Source organism: Cheilinus undulatus, linkage group 14 (genome assembly GCF_018320785.1).
Source record: "Cheilinus undulatus linkage group 14, ASM1832078v1, whole genome shotgun sequence".
Classification (NCBI taxonomy): Eukaryota; Metazoa; Chordata; class Actinopteri; order Labriformes; family Labridae; genus Cheilinus; species Cheilinus undulatus.
Genome location: NC_054878.1, coordinates 46629715 through 46654680, shown reverse-complemented (window position 1 = coordinate 46654680; position 24966 = coordinate 46629715). Strand labels below are relative to the sequence as shown.

The 24966-nt window shown below is 39.6% G+C and overlaps 1 protein-coding gene across 3 annotated transcripts in view; it reads right to left on the bottom strand.

Annotated features, from left to right (window-relative positions):
* Positions 1-24966, bottom strand: part of col12a1b (collagen, type XII, alpha 1b) — a 276137-nt gene that overhangs the window by 134411 nt on the left and 116760 nt on the right. For all 3 annotated transcript variants that reach the window (XM_041805206.1, XM_041805207.1, XM_041805208.1), the window contains 8 exons: positions 22746-22875; positions 14774-14913; positions 14149-14278; positions 11744-11883; positions 11524-11653; positions 11303-11442; positions 6288-6417; positions 2237-2376 (listed from right to left, as the gene is read on the bottom strand). In XM_041805206.1, the coding sequence (XP_041661140.1) occupies positions 2237-2376; positions 6288-6417; positions 11303-11442; positions 11524-11653; positions 11744-11883; positions 14149-14278; positions 14774-14913; positions 22746-22875 (1080 nt within the window). The remainder of the gene's footprint in view (positions 1-2236; positions 2377-6287; positions 6418-11302; positions 11443-11523; positions 11654-11743; positions 11884-14148; positions 14279-14773; positions 14914-22745; positions 22876-24966) is intronic.

Here is a 24966-nt window from a genome sequence, read left to right as displayed (position 1 = left end):
ATAGATCTGCAAATATGTAGACAGATCTGCAAATGTGTGGACTGCAGATTTTTAGACCAATATGTAATTGTGGACCTAGAAAATACAGTAGTACTCAAACTGCATCATTATGGCTCTGTAGTGTAAACTTGTCCATGTGATGGTGACTGCCATTCAATGTTCATTTTTAGAGGTTATCAGACAAACACAACTGATGATAACAACGTACAGTAGCTCTAAGTATTCACCCTTGAATGTTTTACTCTTTAATTGAGTTCATAAATCAACCATGGTCACTATCATTTGGCTGTTTGACAAAAAAACCCATCTTTAATGCCCAAGTAAAAAAAAAAATAGATGTTTACAAAGTAATGTCAATAAAATAAAAATATGTATATGTATGGTAAAATAAGTGACTGTATAAATATATTAATAATAAATCCAACAGAGGTCCAGACAGTTGGTGCTAGTAGTCTCACAGTTAGAGAAATGAGGATCAGCTGAGTGCAGTAAATGTGTATCTGTAATTGTAGTATAAAGACAATTAATAACTGCTATAAACTCTCTGTGCAGCACATCAGATTTATGCTCTGTTATGAAACTATGTTATACTGCATTGTCCCTATCAAATAAAATAATCCAAATTCAATTCAACGAGACTAGTGAGAGAGGCCACCAAGACAGCTGTGACTACTCTGAAGGAGTTCCAAGCTTCAGCAGCTGAGATGGAGAGACTCTGCAGACAACAACTGTTGGCCGGGTTCTTCACCAGTCAGAGCTTTATGGGAGAGTGGCAAAGAGAAAGTTGAAGAAAACTCAGTTTCAATCTGGACTAGAGTTCACCAGAAGGACTGTGGGAGACTCCATGGTCAAGAGGAAGAAAGTTCTTTGGTCTGATGAGACCAGAATGGAGCTTTGAGACCATCAGACAAGACGTCAAACACTGATATCACCACAAACACACCATCCCCACTATGGAGCATGCTGGTGGCAGCATCATGTTGTGGGGATGCTTCTCAGCAGCATGGTGCTGTGGGGATGCTTCTCAGCAGCATCATGCTGTGGGGATGCTTCTCGGCAGCATCATGCTGTGGGGATGCTTCTCAGCAGCATCATGCTGTGGGGATGCTTCTCAGCAGCGTCATGCTTTGGGGATGCTTCTCGGCAGCATCATGCTGTGGGGATGCTTCTCAGCAGCATCATGCTGTGGGGATGCTTCTCAGCATTATCGTGCAGTGGGGATGCTTCTCAGCAGCATCATGCTGTGGGGATGCTTCTCAGCAGCATCATGATGTGGGGATGCTTCTCAGCAGCATCGTACCGTGGAGATGCGTCTCAGCAGCATCATGCTGTGGGGATGCTTCTCAGCAGCATAGTGCTGTGGGAATGCTTCTCAGCAGCATCATGCTGTGGAGATGCTTCTTAGCAGCCAGGCCCTGGAAGGCTTGTAAAGGCAGAGGGTAAAAAGAATGTCAGGAAAATTAGGAAAATCAATCTTCTTCTACTACTTCTGACAGAGAACTACGGTTTGGGAGAAGATTTATTTTTCAGTCAGACAATGAGCCAAAGCATCCAGAGAAAGCTACACAGAAATGGTTTAGAGAAGGAGAAAATTATGACTGATTTATAAAGTCAATAAAAGGGTCAAACATCCAAGGGGTTCAATAATTTCTATCATCCCTGTATTAGGATTGCTTTACCATCTCTGTATTTTGATGTTTTCCAGAATTCTTTGTAACATTAATGCCATATCAGCTTCTGCATCCTATTGACTGAATATCAAACAGCATATTACCAACAAAGTTCCGATAGTATAGAGGCATACTGAAAGCTCGCTGCTGTCCCACTATTAAACATAAAATGACATCATTAACAAAAAGGAAACTGAGATTTTGATCTTACTCAGACTCTCTGGTTAAACAAAGGTCATCCCTTCTCTCCTTACAGCCACTGAACAATCATTTTGATTTTGCAGTCACTGAAGTAAAGCTTGAAGGTGGTTTGAATTAAAACAAACATATCTATTTCACATTTCAGGCAGTCACAAAAAGAAAGATCCTAATGAAGCATGGAAGAAGCTTCTGGTAAAAGCCCAACATCTGGAGCTGGAAAATCTTCACTGTTACATAAAACTGGCAGAGCTCTGCCCACTTTTCTGCCATCGAGTGTTTCATAGCTGTCAGCAAGTAAAAACCTTTCATTAGGAAAGGTTTTAAACTAATGATGTAATATCTCAGGAGTGTAGATTCAGACTTACCACATCCTGCTCTCCTCCAGCAGTGGGCACCCAGATCACAATGTACTCGCGAACATTTCCCTCGGCGGGGTCCCAGCGGACGTTCAGGGTGCTGGTGGTGGGATCGGTCACCTGCAGGTTCTTCACAAAGCCCAGCGGCCCTGAGCGGAGACACGAAACAGGAAGATAAATTCACTGCCTGGACTGCAGCTTCACACAGCTGCTGTCTAGTCAGAGGTTACCGGTGTCAAGGGAGCTGTTTGTTCAGATGCTGGACAGCGAGAAAATAGATGTTTTGTTGTTCACTTTTCCTTTAGGTCCAATGATTTAGATTCACTTTCACTCTGCTGTTATTCAGACTGATGCTGATGTGGATTTGTGCCTCCCCTGGGACATGACCCTCTGGCCCTATCAATCAACCTGCTCTCAGCTCAGGTCATTCATTAACAGCTGGTTGTGATCTAGAGCTGGTAGGAAAGTTAGAAAAGTTCTGCTTCAATTACATCTTTTAAATGCAGTTATCTTTAGAAGTTCACAAGTTTATCATTTTCACTAAAGGACATACACTATATTGCCAAAAGTATTCACTCACCCATCCAAATCATGTAAATCAGGTGTTCCAATCACTTTCATGGCCACAGGTATATAAAATCAAGCACCTAGGCATGCAGACTGTTTCTACAAACATTTGTGAAAGAATGGCTCGCTCTCAAGAGCTCAGTGAATTCCAGCGTGGTACTGTGATAGGATGCCACCTGTGCAACAAGTCCAGTGGTGAAATTTCCTGGCTCCTAAATATTCCACAGTCAACTGTCAGTGGTATTATAACAAAGTGGAAGCCACTGGGAACAATAGCAACTCAGTCACCAAGTGGTAGGCCACGTAAAATGATGGAGCGGGGTCAGAGGATGCTGAGGCGCATAGTGTGCAGAGGTGGCCAACTTTCTGCAGAGTCAATGGCTACAGACCTCCAAACTTCATGTGGCCTTCAGATTAGCTCAAGAACAGTGGTAGAGAGCTTCATGGAATGAGTTTCCATGGCCGAGCAGCTGCATCCAAGCCATACATCACCAAGCGCAATGCAAAGTGTCAGATGCAGTGATATAAAGCATGCTGCCACTGGACTCTAGAGCAGTGGAGACGCCTTCTCTGGAGTGATCAATCGCGTTTCTCCATCTGGCAATCTGATGGACCAGTCTAGGTTTAGCGGTTGCCAGGAGAACGCTACTTGTCTGACTGCACTGTGCCAAGTGTAAGGTTTGGTGGAGGGGGGATTATGGTGTGGGCTTGTTTTTCAGGAGCTGGGCTTGGCCCCTTAGTTCCAGTGAAAGGAACTCTGAATGCTTCAGCATACCAAGAGATTTTGGACAATTCCATGCTCCCAACTTTGTGGGAACAGTTTGGGAAGGCCCCTTCCTGTTCCAACATGACTGTGCACCAGTGCACAAAGCAGGGTCTACAAAGACATGGATGAGAGAGTTTGGTGTGGATCAACGTGACTGGCCTGCACAGAGTCCTGACCTCAACCCCACAGAACACCTTTGGGATGAATTAGAACGAACATCAGTGTGTGACCTCACAAATGCGCTTCTGGAGGAATGGTCAAAAATTCCCATAAACACACTCCTAAACCTTGTGGAAAGCCTTCCCAGAAGAGTTAAAGCTGTTATAGCTGCAAAAGGTGGACCCACGTCATATTAAACCCTATGGATTAAGAATGGGATGTCACTTTAGTTCATATGCCAGTAAGGCAGGTGAGCAAATACTTCTGGCAATAGTGGCAATAGTGTAGGCAAACATCCAATACCATGCATCCCTGCAAAATAAGTTTAAGAATTTTCACAGAGATTTTAGCTTATTTCTTTGAAGATTTATGGAATAAGTTCAGATTCTGGAAAGGAAAATTTCTAGTGAATCCAGGACATATAACATAGATTTCACTGATAACCAGTCCTTTAACCAGTCCTTATGGTCCATCATGAAAGTGATTTCACCCTCTCAACTGCTGGCATCATTTCTTACATATGAAGACCCCAACAACACTCAGCCAAAACAGATGCTCTAAAACCGATCTAGTGCTGTATTTTCTGCAGAAACAGGACCTTGAGGAGATTTGCAGACATAATTTTGGTCAAAACTAATTTAGAAATTACTCATCACTACATTCTAACACAGACTTTGCGACCATAAATTAGAAACTGAAACAGGTCGTCATAAAAACTGGAAACCAAGAGACCCAAGAATTTGTAAACATTGTGAATTGGGAAAAACTGAAGATGAAATCCACTTTCTCCTCATCTGTCCACTGTATGAAGCTGTAAGAAAGAACTTTCTGAACCAAGTTTCAGCAGCAGGACCACATGAAGAACTAATGAGACGATGTCTAGCAGAAGAATCTCAACATAAACACCTAGCTGCACATTTTGTTTCTGGATGTCACCACATTAGAGATATTAATACGTTTTATAAGAGTTAATAACTTTGTGGTTTTTACTATTTTATTATTATCAGTATTATTAATGTGATTGTCATTATTAGTACTGTTGTTCATGTACTCTACTTTGGCAACAAGGGTGTCAACCATTCATGACATTAAAACTCAAGGCTCGGGGGCCAAATCCGGCCTGTGGAACGATTATATCCAGCCTGCAACATCATATCATATTTTTATTATAACTGGCCCACCAGTATGAGGTCTGCAGATTTCCTCCAGTATAAAAATGTAAACTTCAACTTGATGATTTAAAATATCCTTGTTAAGCCATAAAAATCTGAAAAAGTAAAGAGTTAGAAAGATTTCATCAATAGTCAAGAATGTGGGAAAGAACCTAATTTTTTTTTATTTCATATTTTCAATTTTGCATCTCAAGATCAAAACTCAAACGTATGATTTTGACTTTTCATTTCATGCTTTGACCTTTTCAACTCATAATTTGGACTATATATGTCACATTTTTATCTTTTAGATTCCCAATTTTCAATTTTAAGTCATATTTTGACCTTTTCAACTCCTTACTTTGGCTTTTTAATCCCATATTTTGACTTTTAAACTTGTGATTTCAAACTTTTTTCTCATATTTTGACAGTTTCAATTAATAATTTTTACCTTTTTTTTAATTTTGATATTTCAAACTCCCAATTTTGAATTTAAATCATATTTTTAACTTTTTAATTCACCATTTTGAATTCTAGCTCATATTTTGATATTTTCAACTCCTAATTTTGGCTTTTTAATTCCATATTTTTGAAACTATCAGACTCACATTTTAAAATCTTATGTCATAATTTGACTTTTAAACTCATGATTTCAAATTTGATCTCAAATTTTGATGTTTCAAACTTATGATTTCAACTTTCTCCTCATATATTGGCTCTTTAAAAACATTTTTTTCTATTTTTAATATTGTGTTCTGATCTTTCGAACTAATGAATTGGATTTTTTTTTTTTTATTATTTCCAAATGATTTATCATCAGTGTTGTTTTTTCATATTTTATTACTTGTGAAAATGAGGTTGACAGTTATGGTTAAATGTTGACCCTGTTAGACTCCCAGGTTAGACCTGAATCCAGAATCCGGCTCCTGCTGTAATTGAGTTTGACACTCCTGCATTAAAGCATATTTTGAACTTTAACTGAATTCCTGTTCAAAGGCTTTTCTCTTAAACTTATCAGTTCCTACTGATCCAAATAAGCAACAGAAACTAATAATGCACTCCAAACAAAAGCTCAGGTCTAAGGAGGTTAGTCAAAGCATAAGATGGTATGTAGACTGAGGGTTTCTAAATATTTTCTTTAATACCCTGTATGGTCTCAGAGTTTTTTTAATCAAAGTTTCTGCATTGTTCTGTGTATGAACAATTCTTGATAAACACACCTGCCCTGCCTTGTCTTGACTTGACTTCTAGCTCCATCACTGCAAATATTTTAATAAAGGCTGCATAAAGAATGCCTTTGTCTCTGTTCCTCTTTCTGCATCTGTTATCTAACCTTCATCTTGATGTAACTGTCAGCTGCTGCTTTTATTCTCAGTGAGAGTTGTTTAAATTCTTGACTGCAGCCTAAGATACTCACTTGTCTTCCCAGAGTCGGTCAGACTAGGTCCGTCTCCCTCGGCGTACACAGGGACCACGGTGACCGTGTAGCGGGTGTCAGGTAGAAGCTTCTCCAGGACAGTTCTGGTGGTGCTCTCTGACACTTGCTCCTGCAAAAAACAAAGGTAGTGAAGTGCTGTTTACCAGGAGACTAATGGACAGAGAACAGCCCTGTCATTCATTCAAAGGTCTCTAAAGTTTTTATTTATGTTCTCTTACTTTATTGTTTGCTCTGTATGCTTTTAAACCTTTACTTTTGCTACATCTTTGCAGAAATTGTGAGATTTTACACTGGATGAACTCAAACACCACATGAATACATTCTAGTTTTTCATGGAGTTCAAATGTTGGTTCTTAACTGAAGAAGAAACATATGAGAGCATGTGAGCGATAGTAAAATTTACGCCTATGTGTTCGGCCGATAATATGACGTCATAATTAAGTGCACGCGATGACGCCGGACGTGCGCAAACAACAACAATAAACAACATGTCAGCTGTGTGGGAGAAGTCTGAGGTGTGGGAACAAGACAGCAAAGTAGCTGTTTGCATCGCTTGTAAAGTACATCAGATGCGTGGAGGAGCTCAACAACATGCCTTTAACACCACCAGTTTAATTTTGCATCTAAAAAACCGCCAACCTGATGACTACAAGGACTAGAAAAACTGGCAAAACTTCGTGCCAGGGAAAACTCGGCAGCAGCCTCTACTTAAGTCATTCAACAAAGCTAAAAAATACAGCAGTGACCACCCAAAGGTAAGGAGCTGAACAGGAAAATCATTGAATTTACAGCTCTTGATAATCAGCCTTTCAGCATGGTGGAATATACCGGCTTGTGATGCATTTAAAGCCCCGCTATGTTATACCTAGCAGGCGCTTATAGCCTTACCTGAACTGCAAAACTTAGTTTCCAGTCACTTAGAGAAGCTCCTCATTAAAGCTAAACATATTAGCTTCACCACGGATATATAGACCTCATCACGTTTAGCCTCTCTGCCTCCGTGGATAGAGGAGGATCTTACTCTTAAAAAGTCTGTCCTACACTCGCAGGAGTGCTCACTCAGCAGCCACAGTTGCAGCCGGTTTTGATAACATGTTTAGATAGAGATAAAAAGAACGTGCATGTCGCCCTACGTGACATGCGCGAAACATGGCAAAAGCAATGACGGACTTCTGAGTGCCGTCTCCCTTGCACACTTGAAGGTGCATGTAGGTGTGTCCAGCATTGGAGATGTTTGTGTCACTGTGTTGTTACAGCACTGCTTACAGTGAAATGCCCATTAAACTTGGTTGCTTAGTTAGTTTGTGCTGTTTAGGCAGAATCAGGAGAACTACTTTAGTTGAAGTTTTATTTCTGTTCATCTTGAGTCTCAGAAATTTAGAATCATAATTAAGCTCTCAACTATAGCTAGTTTTTTTTTTTTTTGCATTTCAGAATCAGTGTTTTTGTTTTTGAAAGCCCTTTGTCAGGAGTATCTCAGGGAGCCATCCTGCAAACTGGCTGAGTAATACGGAGAATCAGTCTAAATTTATAAGCTATTTCTTTCTGGCACTGTGGAGCTCAGTGTCAGCAGGTTATTTTGCTGCTGCTTCTGGCCCTCAAAAATGCAGACGACTTAGGCTGTACTGATAAAAATACATGTAAGCATGTAATACACATGTAACCAAAAGACATTACTGTAAGTTTGTCATTAGTGTATGGCTGTATTTGAAAAAAAAATATATATATATCCTTCAGTTCTAATAAAAATCAAATGTTTTCTAAGTTTGTACAAAAGTAGACTACCAAAATTTAAAAAAAATTGTAGTCCATGATAGAATTGGTGTTTTTAACAGTGAAAAAAATGTAATTAAATATCGGTATCGGCCAAAATTTCTTTCAAAATATCAACATATTGGATATCGGCAAAAATCCAATATTGTGCATCCCTAGTTTTGACTGTTTATTTCATATTTTAACCATAACATCTCATAACTTTGACAGTTATCCATACCTTTTAGATTCATAACTTTAAATTTTAAATCCTATTTTGACCTTTTAAAGTCATGCTTTTGACTTTTTTTCAACTCCTAATTTTGACTTTTATCTTGATTTTTTTTACCTCTAGAACTTGTGAATTTTAATTTTATTTCATATTTTGACTTTTAAAACACATGACTTTGAAATTTAATCTCATATTTTTGCATTTTTAAACTCAGGATTTATCTCATATTTTGATCGTTAAATATCATGATTTTGATTTTTTTTTTTTTTTTTTTTCAGTTTTGCTGACCATCTCAACTCCTAACATTGACTTTAAGCTTATTCTTTGACCTTTAAAACTCATGATTTTGGCTTTTATCTCTTGTTTTAATAATAATAATAATATCTTGAATTTATATAGCGCCTTTCAAGAAACCCAAGGACGCTTTACAGGAACACATAGACATGGACAAACTATGTGAGGGTAGGATGAGTGTGAGGGGTGGTTTAGTGAAGACTGTAGGCTGTGGTGAACAGGTGGTGCTTGAGACGTTTCTTGAAAATGTCCAGAGATGGAGCGCTACGGATGTCTGCAGGAAGAGTGTTCCAGAGGGTGGGAGCTGCAGCACTGAAGGCTCTGTCTCCATAGGTTTGGAGTTTGGTTTTGGGCATGGAAAGTAGGCCGGTGTCTGAAGATCGAAGGTTGCGGGATGGTGTGTATGGATGGAGGAGATCAGAAAGGTCCTGGGAGCCAGAGCATGGAGAGATTTGTATGTGAGAAGGAGGACTTTGTAGTTGATACGGGACTTGATAGGGAGCCAGTGGAGGTGGATGAGGGTCGGAATGATGTTTTGACTTTTTCCACTCCTAACTTTGACTTTTATCTCATCTTTTTACCTTTAAAACTCATTACTTTTAATTTTCGTTCACATTTTGACTTTTAAAATACACGAATTTGAATTTTAATCTCATATTTGACTTTTTTAACTCAGGATTTTAATGTTTATCTCATATCTTAATTGTTAAATATCAAGATTTTTATTTATCAATTTTTTTTTCAGTTTTGCTGGCCATTTCAACTCCTAACATTGACTTTTAGCTTATTATTTGACCTTTAAAACTCATGATTTTGGCTTTTATCTCATTCTTTGACCTTTAAAACTCACGATTTTGGCTTTTATCTCATATTTTGACATTTTCAACTCCTAATTTTGACTTCTATCTAATTTTTTACCTTTAAAACTCTTGACTTTTAATTTTCTTTCACATTTTGACTTTTAAAATACATGAATTTGAAATTTAATCTCATATTTGACTTTTTTAACTCAGGATTTCAATGTTTATCTCACATCTTAATTGTTAAATATCATGATTTTGATTTTTTTTTTCAATTGTGTTGACCTTATAACTCATGATTTTGGTGTTTATCTCATTTTTTTACCTTTAAAACTCATGATTTTGGCTTTTATATCATTTTTGTCAGTTAAAAGTCATGTTTTTCAGTATTCTGTCTCATATTTTGACTTTTTAAACCATTATTTTGAGTTTTTAACTTATCATGTTGACCTTTAAATCTCAAAATCATTTAGGTTGACAGTCTATGGTTAAATACTGACCCTGTTAGGCCCTCAGGTTAGACCCAAATTCAGAATCCCGCCCCTGCTGGGATTGAGTTTGACACACCTGAACTAATGGGTAGGTAAAAGTAATGTCATGAAAGTCTGTGAGCAGCTGAACCCTCACTCAGATGTGCTGTGAGCTGTTATTTCACTTCTCTTCAGTTTAAATGGGCGCTGACGGCTGGATTTAAACCCACTTACTCTGTTCAAGCTCAAGAAACACAAACCCCATGAGCATGGTATGCAGTGTTGAGGGATGCTCCATAAAAAAGGGTTTGGGTGCAGTTGTGTGACAGCTGCATGATGGGATTAGTCTGTCAGAGAGCATGACATCACTTAATCCCTGTTGAAGGCCTTGATCACTCCTTTCTTTTGAAGAATGATAATCTAAACAAAGTCTGACAGCCTTTCCTATTAACTCACGCTGACATTTCAAAACTGACGGCTTTCCCAGTGAGAATTGTTTTATTTTTAAATATTATTTCTTAATGTTTTAACAGCAAGTATTGAGAGTTTTCCAGAGAACTGAAACTTCTCAGTCAAGTGTGAAGACACCCACACGGCTTGATGCGAAACATGAAACTTTGGGCCAAACTATTCAATATCTGAACATTTTCCAGATCAGATTTAAAGTCATAAAGCAAGGAAATTAAACTGCAGTCAGATCTGAAACAACTTAAGATGCTGATCTCAACCCAGAGCTGTACAACTGTGTATTTGATCCATCTCTGAGTGTCTATAAACCTCCCTGCACTCAAGTCAGCCCTCACTGGTTTATATCCATTAGAGCAGGGGTGTCAAACTCAATCACAGCAGGGGCCGGATTCTGGTCTAACCTGAGGGCCTAAGAGGGTCAACATTTAACCATCACTGTGAACTTCATTTTTACCAGTAAAAAATGATGACTAAACAGCACTGACGATAAATCATTTGGAAATTCAAAAAAGTTAAAATGATAAATTTAAAGGCTCAAATCTGAGATAAAAATTACAATTTATTAGTTCAAAAGGTCAGAACACAATATTAAAAATAGAAAAAAAAAAAGTTTTTAAAGAGCAAATATATGAGGAGAAAGTTGAAATCATAAGTTTGGAAGGTCGAAATATGAGATCAAATTTGAAATCATGAGTTTAAAAGTCAAAATATGACTTAAGATTTTAAAATGTAAGTCTGATAGTTTAAAATATGGGATTAAAAAGCCAAAATTGGGAGATGAAAATATCAAAATATGAGCTAGAATTCAAAATGATGACTTAAAAGTTAAAAATATGTGATGATGATGATGATGAATGGTGGATGCCTTGGCTGTCTCCTCCCTCAACAGTCACCTTGTTTTCTGTGTCAGAAAGTTTATTTTCTCCATCTTTCTTCTGGTGGTTATGAATCGTAAACTAATGAACTAGACAAACTTACCACAATCTCCAGCCCTCCGTCTTCAGGGACGTAGATGACTTTGTAGCCCTGAACGTTTCCATCAGCTGGGTTCCAGGTGACGGTCAGAGTGGTGATGGTTGGGTTGCTCACCTTCATGTTGCCCACGCCACCCAAAGGCACTGGAAGCAGAAACAGTCATTTTTATTCAGATATTTAGACTTAGAGTACAAATTAAGTGATTTAGTCTAACAGTGACTTACATGTCCTCCCATTCTCTGACTGGCGTTTTCCCTCTCTTGCAGGGTAGACTGGTAACACTGACACGGTGTACGGTGTGTCGGGCAGCAGATTCCTCAGGATGATGGAGGTGGTGCCAGTAGGAACTTGCTCCTATTTACCAAGATTAAAAAACAGAATAATTTAGATGATATTTAATCTACTGACTTCCTCTCAACAAGCTCCTTGATCAAGGATTCTTACCATCTCCTCCAAGCCACCATCGACGGGTACATAGAAGACCTTGTAGAGACGAACAGCTCCATCAGCAGGTTCCCAGTTTACTGTCAGAGAGGTCATGGTGGGGTCCGTCACCTCCAGGTTCTTCACTCCTCCCAGGGGTCCTGAAACAGAGGAGAGCCATATTACTCATTACACCTAAAACCTACAAGATTCAAAACAAATTAAGTCCAACTTCAAGCAGAACAATATTCCTTGAAATATGAAGTTCCTCAGCTGTAGAAGTTACTCTCCCTTCATTTAAGCCAGCCTTATAAATCCCCCAGAGTTTGATATACAGTCATGGACGAAAGTATTGGCACCCCTGGAATTTTTCAAGAAAATACACCATTTCTCCCAGAAATTGTTGCAATTACAAATGTTTTTGGTATACATGTGTTTATTTCCTTTATGTTCATTGGAACAACACAAAAAACTGAAGAAAAAAGACAAAATTGACACAATTTTACACAAAACTCAAAAAATGGGCCGGACAAAATGATTGTCACCCTTTTAAAACTGTGGATAAATCATTTTATTTCCAGCATGTGATGCTCATTTAAACTCACCTGTGGCAGTAACAGGTGCTGGCAATCTAGAAATCACACCTGAAGCCAGTTAGAATGTCTAAAAGTTGACTCAACCTTTGTGTTGTGTGTCTGTGTGTGTCACACCAAGCATGGAGAAGAGAAAGAGGAGCCCAGAATTGTCTGAGGACTTAGGAAGCAAAACTGTATAAAAATATGAACAATCTCAAGGTTAAAGACCATCTCCAGAGATCCTGAAATTCCTTTGTCCACTGTGCGTAATATAATCAAGAAGTTTATAACCATGGAGCTGTGGCTAATCTCCCTGGACGTGGACGGAAGAGAAGAACTGACAAAAGAATGCAACGCAGGATAGTTGGTATGGTGGATAAACATCCTCAGTCAACTTCCACACAGATTCAGGCTGTCCTGCAGACTCAGGGTGCAAAAGTGTCAGCTGGGACCATACGTGGTCATCTGAATGAGATGAAGCGCTATGGCAGGAGACCCAGGAGAACCCCACTGCTGACAAAGAGACATAAAAAAGCCAGACTGGAGTTTGTAAAAATGTACCTGAGTAAGTCTCAATCCTTCTGGGAGAACATTTTGTGGACAGATGAGACTAAGGTAGAGCTTTTTGGAAAAGCACGTCATTCTACTGTTTACAGAAAACAGAATGAGGCCTACAAAGAAAAGAACACAGTACCTACAGTCAAACATGGTGGAGCTTCAAGGATGTTTTGGAGTTATTTTGCTGCCTCTGGCACTGGGTGCCTTGACTGTGTGCAAGGAATCATGAAATCTGGAGACTATTAAAAGATTTTGGGCCGCAATGTAGGGCCTGATGTCAGAAAGCTGGGTCTGGGTCAGAGGTCATGGGTGCTCCAGCAGGACAATGACCCCAAACATACCTCAAAAAACACCAAGAAATGGTTGGAGACAAAGCTGGAGAGTTCTGAATTGGCCAGCAATGAGTCCAGATCTAAATCCCATTGAACACCTATGGAGAGATCTCAGAACTGCTGTTGAAGAAGCACCCTTCAAATCTGAGAGACCTGGAGCAGTTTGGAAAAGAAGAGTGGTCCAAAATTCCAGCTGAGAGGTGTAAGAAGCTTGTTGATTGTTAGAGGAAGATATTGGTTTTAGTTATTTTCTCCCAAGAGTGTGTGACCAATTATTAAGTTGAGGGTGCCAATAATTTTGTACAGCCCATTTTTTGAGGTTTGTGTAAAATTGTGTCAATTTTGTCTTTTTTCTTCAGATTTTTTGTGTTGCTCCAATGCATATAGAGGAAATAAACACATGTATACCAGAAACATTTGTAACTGCAACAATTTCTGGGAGAAATGGTGTATTTTCTGGAAAAATTCCAGTGGGTGCCAATATTTTCGACCATGACTGTACATTAGTAAAACCACTACCAGGTCTCTTAAGGTAGTCACATTTCCCTGTAATGACAAACTCAAGACTTCCCATTCTTCACAAATTCGCTGGCTGAGCGTAGTGGGCGAGAAGGAGAGTAGACCTGGATGAGGGAGTCCAGGTAAACAGGAGCAGTTCTGGTTACTGCTTTGTAAGCAATGATTAGAGTTTTGAATTTAATGCGAGTTGCGACTGGGAACCAGTGTAGAGAGATGGAAAGAGGAGTGACATGAGCTCTCTTGGGTTGGTTGAAGACCAGATGTGCCGCTGCGTTCTGGATCATCTGCAGAGGTTTAACTGTGCATGCAGGGAGGCCTGCCAGTAATGAGTTCCAGTAGTCTTCAGCCTCACAGTATCAATAATATAAATGCCACCCTGCAATCATTTCTTGGCATCTTTTTAGTGTTGCTTGTAGTTGTGTTGGTTAGTGTATAGTCTTACTTGTCTTTCCGTTTTCAGACATCATCTTTCCATCTCCTGCAGCGTAAACTGGCACCAGAGACACAGTGTAGAGGGTGTCGGGCTGCAGACCTCTCAGCATGGTGGTGGTTGTTCCTGCAGACACTGTTTCCTGATTCAACAGCAAATTACACAAATGAGCTATAGTCGAACCCAGATGAAAGTCCCAGAAAACAGGCATGCTGGTAATGGAAAGTTGCTTGGTGGTAAAAAGTTCTGCATCGTCAGCGTTTAGTGTTGTCTGTGCCATGCAATTAACCCGCTTTTAGCTTTCCAGCCCAGTTTTTCTCCGTCAGTGACAAAGGTCTTAAACAGCAGACCCAGCGTCTTTAACCATAGAAGGCAAAGAAGACTGTATGGAAAAATGCACTTTCTGTCAGGCACTGACTAACACACGATCAACAGTTATCATGCTGGAATATTAGGTAGGAGTGCTGAAGCGTGGGGTTATGTCATGGTTAGGAAAGACCAAACATTCATAGCTGAACACATTCTTGTGTTAAGATGTTTGACTGATCTAAAACAACAGACGTGTTCAAACACAGAAGAGGGAATAACAGCAGAGTGCCAGCTGACAGGAAGCCGAGGGTTTTCCTACCAGTCCTACCATGCTCTCTGCTCCTCCGGCGGCAGGAACATAAATGACTTTGTACTCCTTGACCCGGCCCTCAGCCGGCTCCCAGCGAACGTTCAGGGTGGTCATGGTGGGGTTCAACACCTGCAGGTTCCTCACCCCACCCAGAGGCTCTGAGGGAGCACAAATGTGTTGATTTAGGACATAAGGGGGGAATATTTTACATATTACTCCAATATTTTGTTTCTGAAAGCTGCAGTTTGATGTGACTTTGTGGGAAGATATTCTACATTTAAACTGATACAAACTAGAGAAACACAACCACTTGACTTGCTTCATTAGAGTTGTTTTCCTTTTTTTCTGTTAAAAAATGCTTTGGCGACTCCCTCAAAAATAGGCTGTGTGCACTGCTATTGAAATATAGAGGGACAGGTGTGTGGGATGGTAGCAACACTCTAAGTCTGGAGCTCAAAAAGGACCTTTTTACTAAGTTTGTGTTTGTGTCTCAGACTGGCTGTGAGGCTTTCACACTAGGCTTGAATTTGCTGCGTGTTGGCTGCACCCCCCTGCTGTCATAAGCTTCGTTTCCATTACCCTTAAAAATGTGCAAAATCTAACTAACGCAATAACAATCTGGTCATGGAAACACCTGAATTTCGAAAAACCTCTCAAATATCGCTGAAAAGTTTTTACCCTCTCATGAGGAGGTTTTTCAGACGTTTCATATTTATAAGTCACAGGACATAACGTACGATGTCACATGACCAGTTCACTCCGAGACAACATGGCACAGTATGTATGGACAGAAGAGGAGACAACACCTTTCTTAAAAGTACCTGGTTGAAACCAGACTGAAAAAACAGGAGAAACTCCCGTTAGTCTGTTGTTTGTTTTTCACCAAAAATGGAAAAAATGAAAAAAAAAAAAGAGCTGTTGTTCCGTTTTTCCGTTCTTGACCAAAAATGAAAAAATTGGAAATACGGCATGAAAAAATGGGGGGAAAAATAAGTTTTTCTGTTTTTTTCATTTTGGTCACAAAAACGAAAAAACAATTAACATTTTTAAAAACGGGGGCCAATTTTTGTTTTTTCAATTCCATTATTTTGCTTTCTTCATTTAATGGAATTCTTGATAAAAAGGAAGATGTGACAACTGGGAAAGGTAAACATTTCAAAATAAAAGCCTTCATGTCAAATCAAGAGCCACCTATATATACATATATATTAACAAATGCACGTTGTATAAGGCCTGAATTGACCTGAATTGAGAATAAAAGACAATAAAAGGTAATTAAATTACAAACCATTAAATTGCCAGTACGGTTACAATTTATGTATAAAGGCTCTCGATTTACCGGCTGATCTACGTTCCTACCCTCACCTATGGCCATGAACTATGGGTAGTGACCGAAAGAACGAGATCAAGGATACAGGCGGCTGAAATGAGTTTCCACCGCAGGGTGTCTGGGCTGTCCCTTTGAGATAGGACGAGAGACTCGGAGTAGAGCCGCTGCTCCTCTGCGTTGAGAGGAGCCAGATGAGGTGGCTCGGACATCTGGTCCAGATGACTCCTTGACGCCTCCCTGGTGAGCCGGCTCGTTTTTTTCATTTGTTTCATTTTTGGTCAAAAGCCAAAAACAGAATAACGGGAGTTTCTCCCGTTTTTCAGTCCTGTTTCAACCAGGAAATAACCCTGCAAAGCAGATGGATACGCCCGTTTCCTTGTTTCTAACTGGTGAATCCATCTTGCAAAGCTCCCATCTGAACCTTTTGGGCCCGGTTAGAGAGTGACAGGCCCAATCAGCGACGAGGGGCAGAGTCGTGACGTAAGCAAGCAGCAGCAAGAGCTGGTGCAGTTGTGGAGGAAGAGATTAGCATGGACGCTGCTAAAGCGCCAGTTTTATCAGAACTTGAAGACATGTCTTCGTTAAAAGAAGAACAAAGAACAGCAGTGAGTTGTTTTCTTTTCAAAAACGACAAAAGTCGAGTACTAACATGTCTATAGTCGCCATGTTTCGTGTTATTCTTCAGTAGCTGCACACGCGCAGCTTGATAGCGGCTACATCACGTGTTTTGTTGCTCTGATTGGTCCGAAGAGATGTGACAGACAGAACGTTCATCCAGTCACACTCCAAGCTTTTTTCAAAGCCTCTGCCTTTTCTCAAACGTTTCCTATTGAAGCTTTCCTAGATGGATTTGTAAAACAAATCCATCTGGCGTGTCAGGTTAACCAGGAAATGGATCCACCAGAAAACACACTGACCATACTCATACCCTTATACATGGCATTTGCCATACATGCAGACTTTGCCTCTGAACTATCATCCGTTACCTTTGTCTTTTGTTCAAAATTGACAAGGCATAAGTGGCATAACCGTAACGACACGCAGCGGGTTCTGAGCGTCCAGCTTCTTTGCAGCAGAGTCTTGGGGGGGTGACATTTTACGAGAATTGCGAGGCTTATGCCTGAAACTCCCTTCAATGGAAACACTTTTAAAGCACAATTTGCGAAAAACTGTAATGGAAACACAGCTGGAGTCCTGTCATTATTTGTAGGTTTTACCAAAATAAAACTTCCTACAAATGACTGAATAGTGGAAGCATGTTGGTGACTAGTCAAAATAACAAACAAAGGGAGTTTCTCCAGGACATGCTGAGCTTGGCTTTTTCTTCAGAAAGCACAGAGCAGAAGTGAACGCATACTATCTTTCCTGTGACTTATCCTCCTGGTGTGGAAACAGACAGCTTCACTAATGGTAGAAGTTTAGAGAAAAGCTTCATCAAATGGGCACCTTTAAGCTTGTGGCCTTCATCAGGGTCATTAAGAGTCACGTTCTAAACATTTCTACTGAAGTGGACATACAGATGTGTTACACCAAGGTGAATACAACTTCATTTAACTTTTTCCTGGCTGTTTTAGCCTTGCACAAACTGAAAAATAAACCGTGTTACAGCTAAGATGTGCGTCTCACATGTCCAGTCTTAAATGGGCTTTAAAGTCTAACTGTCATCAAATGCACTGAGGAGCACATGTCAGAGAGAGACAGCCTAGCTGATGAAACATCTTGGCTGAAATACAGCAACAATACAGCGCACTACTATTATAGTCCAGGCTGCAGACGCCTAGTAGCTCTGGAGCTGTATTTGATATATTTCTCAGGACTGGCTTGCTACTGAAAAAAAAACACTTAAAACAAACACAGTTTAATAAAAACGTCACTCCATATTATTGGCTACAGTGGCTAGAAAAAGTATGTGAACCCTTTGAGATTTCTTGGATTTCTGCATAAATTGGTCATCAAATGTATTCCGATCTTCATCTAAATCACAACAATAGACTAACACAGTCTGCTTAAACTAATACTGTGCAAAAAATGATATTTTTTCATGTTTTTATTGAACAAAACCTGTAAACATTCACAGTGCAGGGTGGAAAAAGTATGTGAACCCCTAGGTTAATGACTGGTTGACCCTCCTTTGGCAGCAATAACCTCAACCCAACGTTTCATGTAGTTGCAGATCAGACCTGCACAACGGTCAGGAGGAATTTTGGACCACTCCTCTTTACAAAACTGTTTCAGTTCAGCAATATTCTTGGGATGTCTGGTGTGCATCACGTTGAGGTCAGGACTCTGACTGGGCCACTCCAGAAGGCGTATTTTCTTCTGTTGAAGCCATTCTGTTGTTGATTTACTTTTATGCTTTGGGTCGTTATCCTGTTGCATCACCCATCCTCTGTTGAGCTTCAGTTGGTGAACAGATGGTCTTAAGTTTTCCTGTAAAATGTATTGGTAAAATTGGGAATTCATTTTTCCGTCAATGACAGCAATCCGTCCAGGCCCTGAGACAGCAAAGCAGCCCCTCCAACCATGATGGCCCCTCCACCATATTTTACAGTTGGGATGAGGTTTTGATGTTGGTGTGCTGTGCCTTTTTTCTCCACACATAGCGTTGTGTGTTCCTTCCAAACAACTCAATTTTGGTTTCATCTATGGACAGAATATTTTGCCAGTAGTGCTGTGGAACATCCAGGGGCTCTTCTGTAAACTTCAAACGTGCATCAATGTGTTTTTTGGACAGCAGTGGCTTCCTCCGTGGTGTCCTCCCATGAACTCCATTCTTGTTTAATGTTTTACTTATTGTAGATTTGTCAACACAAATGTTAGCATTTCCCAGAGACTTCTGTAAGCAGGGTATCTGCAGGCTTCAGCAAGTCAAATTAAGACTTTTTAAGACCTTTTTAATGCCACCTTGAATGAAATTTAAGACCAAAAACACTATAAATATAGGCAATGGTTGTAAGACTGGTGCTTGACCACTGTGTTTAAAATCCACAAAATGTCTGATTTCAGTGTTGGTGTCGCACCAAATGCTGTTCTCAGGTCAGTGCTACTAGCAGCCAGGACCGTTGTCTGCGGCGCTGGCCCAGGGGCAGAGACGCAAAACTCTGATATGGCTGGGGTCTGTCTGTGGCTCCTGGCAGCAGTTTTGTGCTTTTCGCACTGCATGTGGCTTTCGAGAACCTTAACCCACATGGTGCTGAGCTTGAACCATGGTTGATAGTGAAAAAAATTCTGAGCCTGAACCTTTTCACAGGTGGGGGATGTATACATAGGAAGGCCAATAGCGACAAAAGTACTGGATCTGACTGCAATATAGTAAAGTTAACGGTCACAATATTATGGGGGCATGTGGGGCTTCTTCTAGCTGTTGTACAATAACATTTGATTAGCAACCACTCATTAAAGCAGGGCTGTATGTGAACCTTTTTTGCCCATAGCGCTGGTGCTACAGAGGTTGACAATCTTGTAGCACAGAACCCAAAACCTGTAGCACAACATATAAAATACAGCTCTAAAACCAACATGTAACCAAAATATATGCTTAGTAAGTGAATGTACTTGAAATACAAAACCAAAACAGCCTAAATTACAGCTCTCATTAATGTCTACCAAAGCAAACAGCCAATCACAGAGGATAGAGATGCTGTATACACCATTTTTTCAACTTTTGGCAGGACCAACAGACAGCTGAAGTCTTTTTCAGTGTTCATCCTATTTACTCAAACATTAGTGTGTTGTAGAGACTGAAGTTTGTTTATCTGTTCAACATTAAACTGTGTTTCAAGGACTGAAGTGTTAGGTCTATGCATTTATATATTTGTATTGATTGGTTAAGTTTAATTTGTAAATATCCCCCTATTGTATAAACCCCAATATTGTGCATTCCTAGTCAAGGTAAGAAATAGAGTAAAGTTTAATGTTGTGGGTCTTTTTGATGGATTTCTTGCAAGCCAATGCAAAAGGGCCACGGGCCACAGTTGGCCCATGGGCCATAGTTTGGACACCCCTAATAAATTAACTGATACTCAGAGCAAAAAAAAAAAAGTCTAACATTATTAAAAATTCATCAAACACTGTTAGAGTTTGGTCCATATTGTAGTATCACACTGGGGTCTGATGTTTATAAAGCTAATGTCAATGAACAGATCCTTTTCTCTCTAACAGTGTAATGATAACAACAGTAGCCTACTATTGGAGTTAAATGGCAAGTAAAACAAAAATCTATCAGCAAAACGTGGTCGGTATGTTTAAGAGGAGCGCTGCTCTAATCCCAAGTTTTTAAGGCACGTAGGCTAGACGATGTTAAAAACGATTATCTGCTAGCTTATTTCTCTGTTAGCCTCGTCCTCTCCAATTACGCACGCATGGCCGCAGTGAGTTAGCCGTTAGTGAGAGGACAGAGTGCTCAGTGTGCGCAAACTTCTGATTAAAGGTTAATAAAACGATGCATTTTCTCTTCACTAATATCGTAGCTGTTGTGTGGTTAAAAAGCCATCACACGTCTGAATGTAACATACAGGTCCGATATGACACGGACAGACAGACAGCAGTGTGACAGAGAGATTAAGGAGAGAGACACGCAGAGGATTACGCATGGTGAGAGAAAAAAACATTCCGCTTGAATTAAAATCTGCCAGAAATATAAAATAAATGGACTGGGCATGAATTTCAAATTTCGAATCAAAGTGGAATGACGTTTTTGTGGCAAAAAGTACAACCTAAAGTCTTATCTGCATGCCTGGCATGCACGCACCTCTGTCACTTCGTCATAGCACCTGTGCAATGAGGAGTGACAAGCTCTTAGTACAGACCAATTTTCTTGTAGCATTTGCGACATATATGTCACACTGTACAGCCCTGCTTCTGACTGGCTAGTAGGCCTAGTGTGGTTGATGGATAGTGTCAGTTATCTTTATTGACTCGGGACTTGACGTCAAGCTGTCCTGCATAAACAAGCTCAAAAAAAGTAGTTTTTTTTTTCACAGCAGTCAAACACCACCACGCTTGAAATCCGGCACGGTGCCGGAATACTATCACCCCTGTTGAAGGTCCTTTTGCACGGAATGCATCTGGCCTCGTCTGGGTTGGCAACAGATGTGAGCCAACTTCGTCCAGCCAACTCTCGATACATTTACACTTACCCATAATCGCAGACCAGCTAGCAAGCATGCAGATAACCATTTATATCAGCAGCTAGTAAGAAACTAGCCTCTCTATATCTCGAAAAGTCCCGCAAGAATAATGTTATACAAGCAGCGTATGTCTGTCTGTGAATAGCTGTATGCATCTGGGTGGGTGGGGTGAGCGAGAGCGAGAGTGAGAGAGCGGTAGACCATTCTCCCCTGTGTGTTCTGACTACGGTCGGGGCGCCGAAGCAGGAGAGGTTTAAAAATAAGAAGAAGAAGAAAAAAAAAAAACATTAAATAGTCCTGCCCCGACAAATTTAAGACCTGTGAGTAATGTATTTAAGACCAGCATATAAAATTTTTAATGAATTTAAGACCTTTTAAGGCCTTAATTTTAGATACATGAATTTAAGACTTTTAAGACTTTTTAAGGATGCGCGGACACCCTCTGTAAGTCTTTAGCTGACACTCTAGAATTCTTCTTCACCTCATTGAGCATTCTGCACTGTGCTCTTGCAGTCATTTTTACAGGATGACCATGCCTAGGGGGAGTAGCAACAGTGCTGAACCTTCTCCATTTGTAGACAGTCTGTCTTACTGTGGACACATGAACATCAAGACTTTTAGAGATACTTTTGTAACCCTTTCCAGCTTCATGCAAGTCAACAATTCTTGATCGTAGGTCTTCTGGGAGCTCTTTTGTGCCAGGCATGGTTCACATCAGGCAATGCTTCTTGAGAACAGCAAATTCAACACTGGTGTGTGCTTTTTATAGGGCAGCTTTAACCAACACATCCAATCTCATCACATTGATTGGACTCCAGGTTGGCTGACTCCTGGCTCCAATTACCTCTTGGAGAAGTCATTAGCCTAGGGGTTCACATACTTTTTCCACCCTGTACTGTGAAACATGAAAACATGTCATTTTTTGCACAGTATTAGTTTAAGCAGACTGTGTTAGTCTATTGTTGTGACTTAGATGAAGATCAGAACACATTTGATGACCAATTTATGCAGAAATCCAAGAAATCTCAAAGGGTTCGCATACTTTTTCTAGCAACTGTATTTTTCAGATGCTACAATCAGCATTTGATGAGTACAAAGTCTTAAAATGTGAGACCTTTCAAAGCGCTCATATGGGCACATCGATTCTCAGTTTCAGAGCTTTAAAATATGAAGATTTGTGTCTTTAACTGGATAGTGGCATCTTTAATCTAACAGAAAATCATTTTTTTGTAATTGAACTTGACCAAAAAAATTCAATTAAACAATTGGACCCTTCTTTTTATTCCTCCTTTTAGAATTTTGACTATGGATGGGAAAAAAGGAGACACAGACGGAGCACAAAATATAAGGTTTTAATATAAACCACTACTAACTTTCTGATCACCCGTGAGGCCTAATTTATCATTTAGCCAGCCATATAACAATCTGAGAACCCTTTTCCTCAACCGTCAAGAACTAAAGAAACAGATATTTGATGGAAAACATTTTAAACAACAATGCCAACACTGCTTCAGTGGCGTCTGGCTCTTACTAGTTTGTCCTTCTCCAGAGATGTCTTTGCTGATGCCTGTCGGGTACATGGCAGCCACGCTGACAGAGTACTGAGTGTCAGGCTCCAGCTTCTGCAGAATGAAGCTCGTCTTCTTTCCTCCTACCTGAGCCTGTTCACAAGAAAGAAGTCAGCAGTGAGACACAGCAGCGTTTCCCCTTATGAGAAAAACAGATAAGAACAAGGAGTACAATGCATGATAGTTTGGAAGTAAATTGAAACAAGTTAAGAAACGTCCAGGGGAAGCCACAGAAACCCCAGTGGGCTTAGCGAGTGGCCCTCCTAATGTGAAAACACTATCTCGCATTAGGCTGTCACTGCAGTTTTAAAAGCTGGCTGAGACATGAAGAAGCGTGGCAGTCATTAAACAACTGTAGCTGTGACAACACTCATATATGCTCATATCACAGTGAAGAGGCCTTGACTTTAGCTTGGAAACAGCCTTGTCCTACACCCAATAATTGTTTTGTAATGGTAAAGCACAAGAATTAAACACATATAATGACATAAATATTGGTGAAAGGGGAATTAAGTCTTAATCTAATCTAACATGCAAAAGAACCAATTGATTGTACAAAAATCTGTTATCACTTATCTCTGCTGACATCTCCAAAAGCTCTAAGTGCTCAATAATCAACCGTGCGTCATGTTTTGGATGCTGAGCTCCAGCTTTCTGGGGATAAAGTCAGTAAAGTATTTCCATCATTTAAACATGAGTGATTTAAGTGTTTTAACTAGAGGAGAATCACAGTAGTCCTTAGGGAAATCCAGAGCAAACAACTCTGTTGTATACGGTGAAATGGATCCATGACTGTAAACACTATCATTGAGGGTGTAAACAGTCTGCCTGGTATCTGAGAGATGAATGACAGCGGGTATCACATCACATCTACATCAGCCATTTGGATAAATCTTTATTCTGACAAACATGCTGAGATTGCCTGCTTAAAGGGGGAGCAAACTTGTGACATTCTGTATACAAGATGATCCCTAAGGATGAGTGCTATATTAATCCCAGATGCCAAACTACCACGAGAGGACTACATTACCTTATTGACCGTTATATCCAAAGATCTTCATTTCCTGTGCTAAAGAGTGGGCATAAATCATTTTGATAACTGTAAAAATAGTGTACTGCAATATATAAATCTCTTTTCTGTGCCAGGAATCCTCATTTCTTTACATCAGGGGTTTTCAAAGTGTGTGAGAGTGAGCCTCCCCTAAGAGAAAACTATTCATTCAGTGGACCCCCACCCACATAAAGATTCAGAAAAAAAAGTAACCATATTTTCAAACATTTATTTCTAATTTAAATATTTTTAACATTTTTATATCTTTGATATTTTGGTCTGCAAATGTTCTTAAACATATGTCTTTACCAGGTAATCAGTTATTTGGTTTTATTGCCAATACTACCTGATTATTCTGCTCTGATAATCCTTAAAGCAGCATTACTCAACCAAAGAGCCAAACTGTTGAAAAATACCTCTGCAAGAGCCACAATCTAAGTGGTGAAGCAAAAACAGCTTATAGTAGCAATAAAAATAAGTTAAAGATGGCAAAAATGGTCAAAAAGCAGCAAAAAATGGGTGAAAATGGGCAAAAACTGGGATAAAAAGTGAAAAAAAGATGGGTGAGAAGTGAAAAAAATGAGTAACAGGTGGCAAAAAAAATGGTCCAAAGGTGGCAAAAACAAGGCAAAAAAATGAGTAAAAAAAGCAGTCAAGAGTGGCAAAAATGTGCAAAAAGTAGGAAAAAAGTGGTATTTAATGACAAAAGAATGTTTAAATGGGCAAAAAATAATAACAGAATAACAATAATAATAATAATAATAGTAATGATAACGATAACAATAATGATAATAATTATAATAACCATCATCATCATCATCATCATAATTATGATGATATAATGTTAATGACAATAATAACAACAATACTAATACTAATACTAATAATAATATAACAATAACAATAATAATCATAATCATAATGACAACAACAACAACAACGACAATAATATGTCAAAAATATCTTGGCTAAGGTTGCTGTACTCCTACTGGTTGATTATACTAACTCAGTAAGAGTAATGCAGTGCAAGAACAGACATTCAGGGCACTGACTGGGAATTAAAGAGGCAAAACCCTCTGAATTATGAGTCAGACTGTCATGGAAGGGATTTATATTTATGAATTATTTGGAGG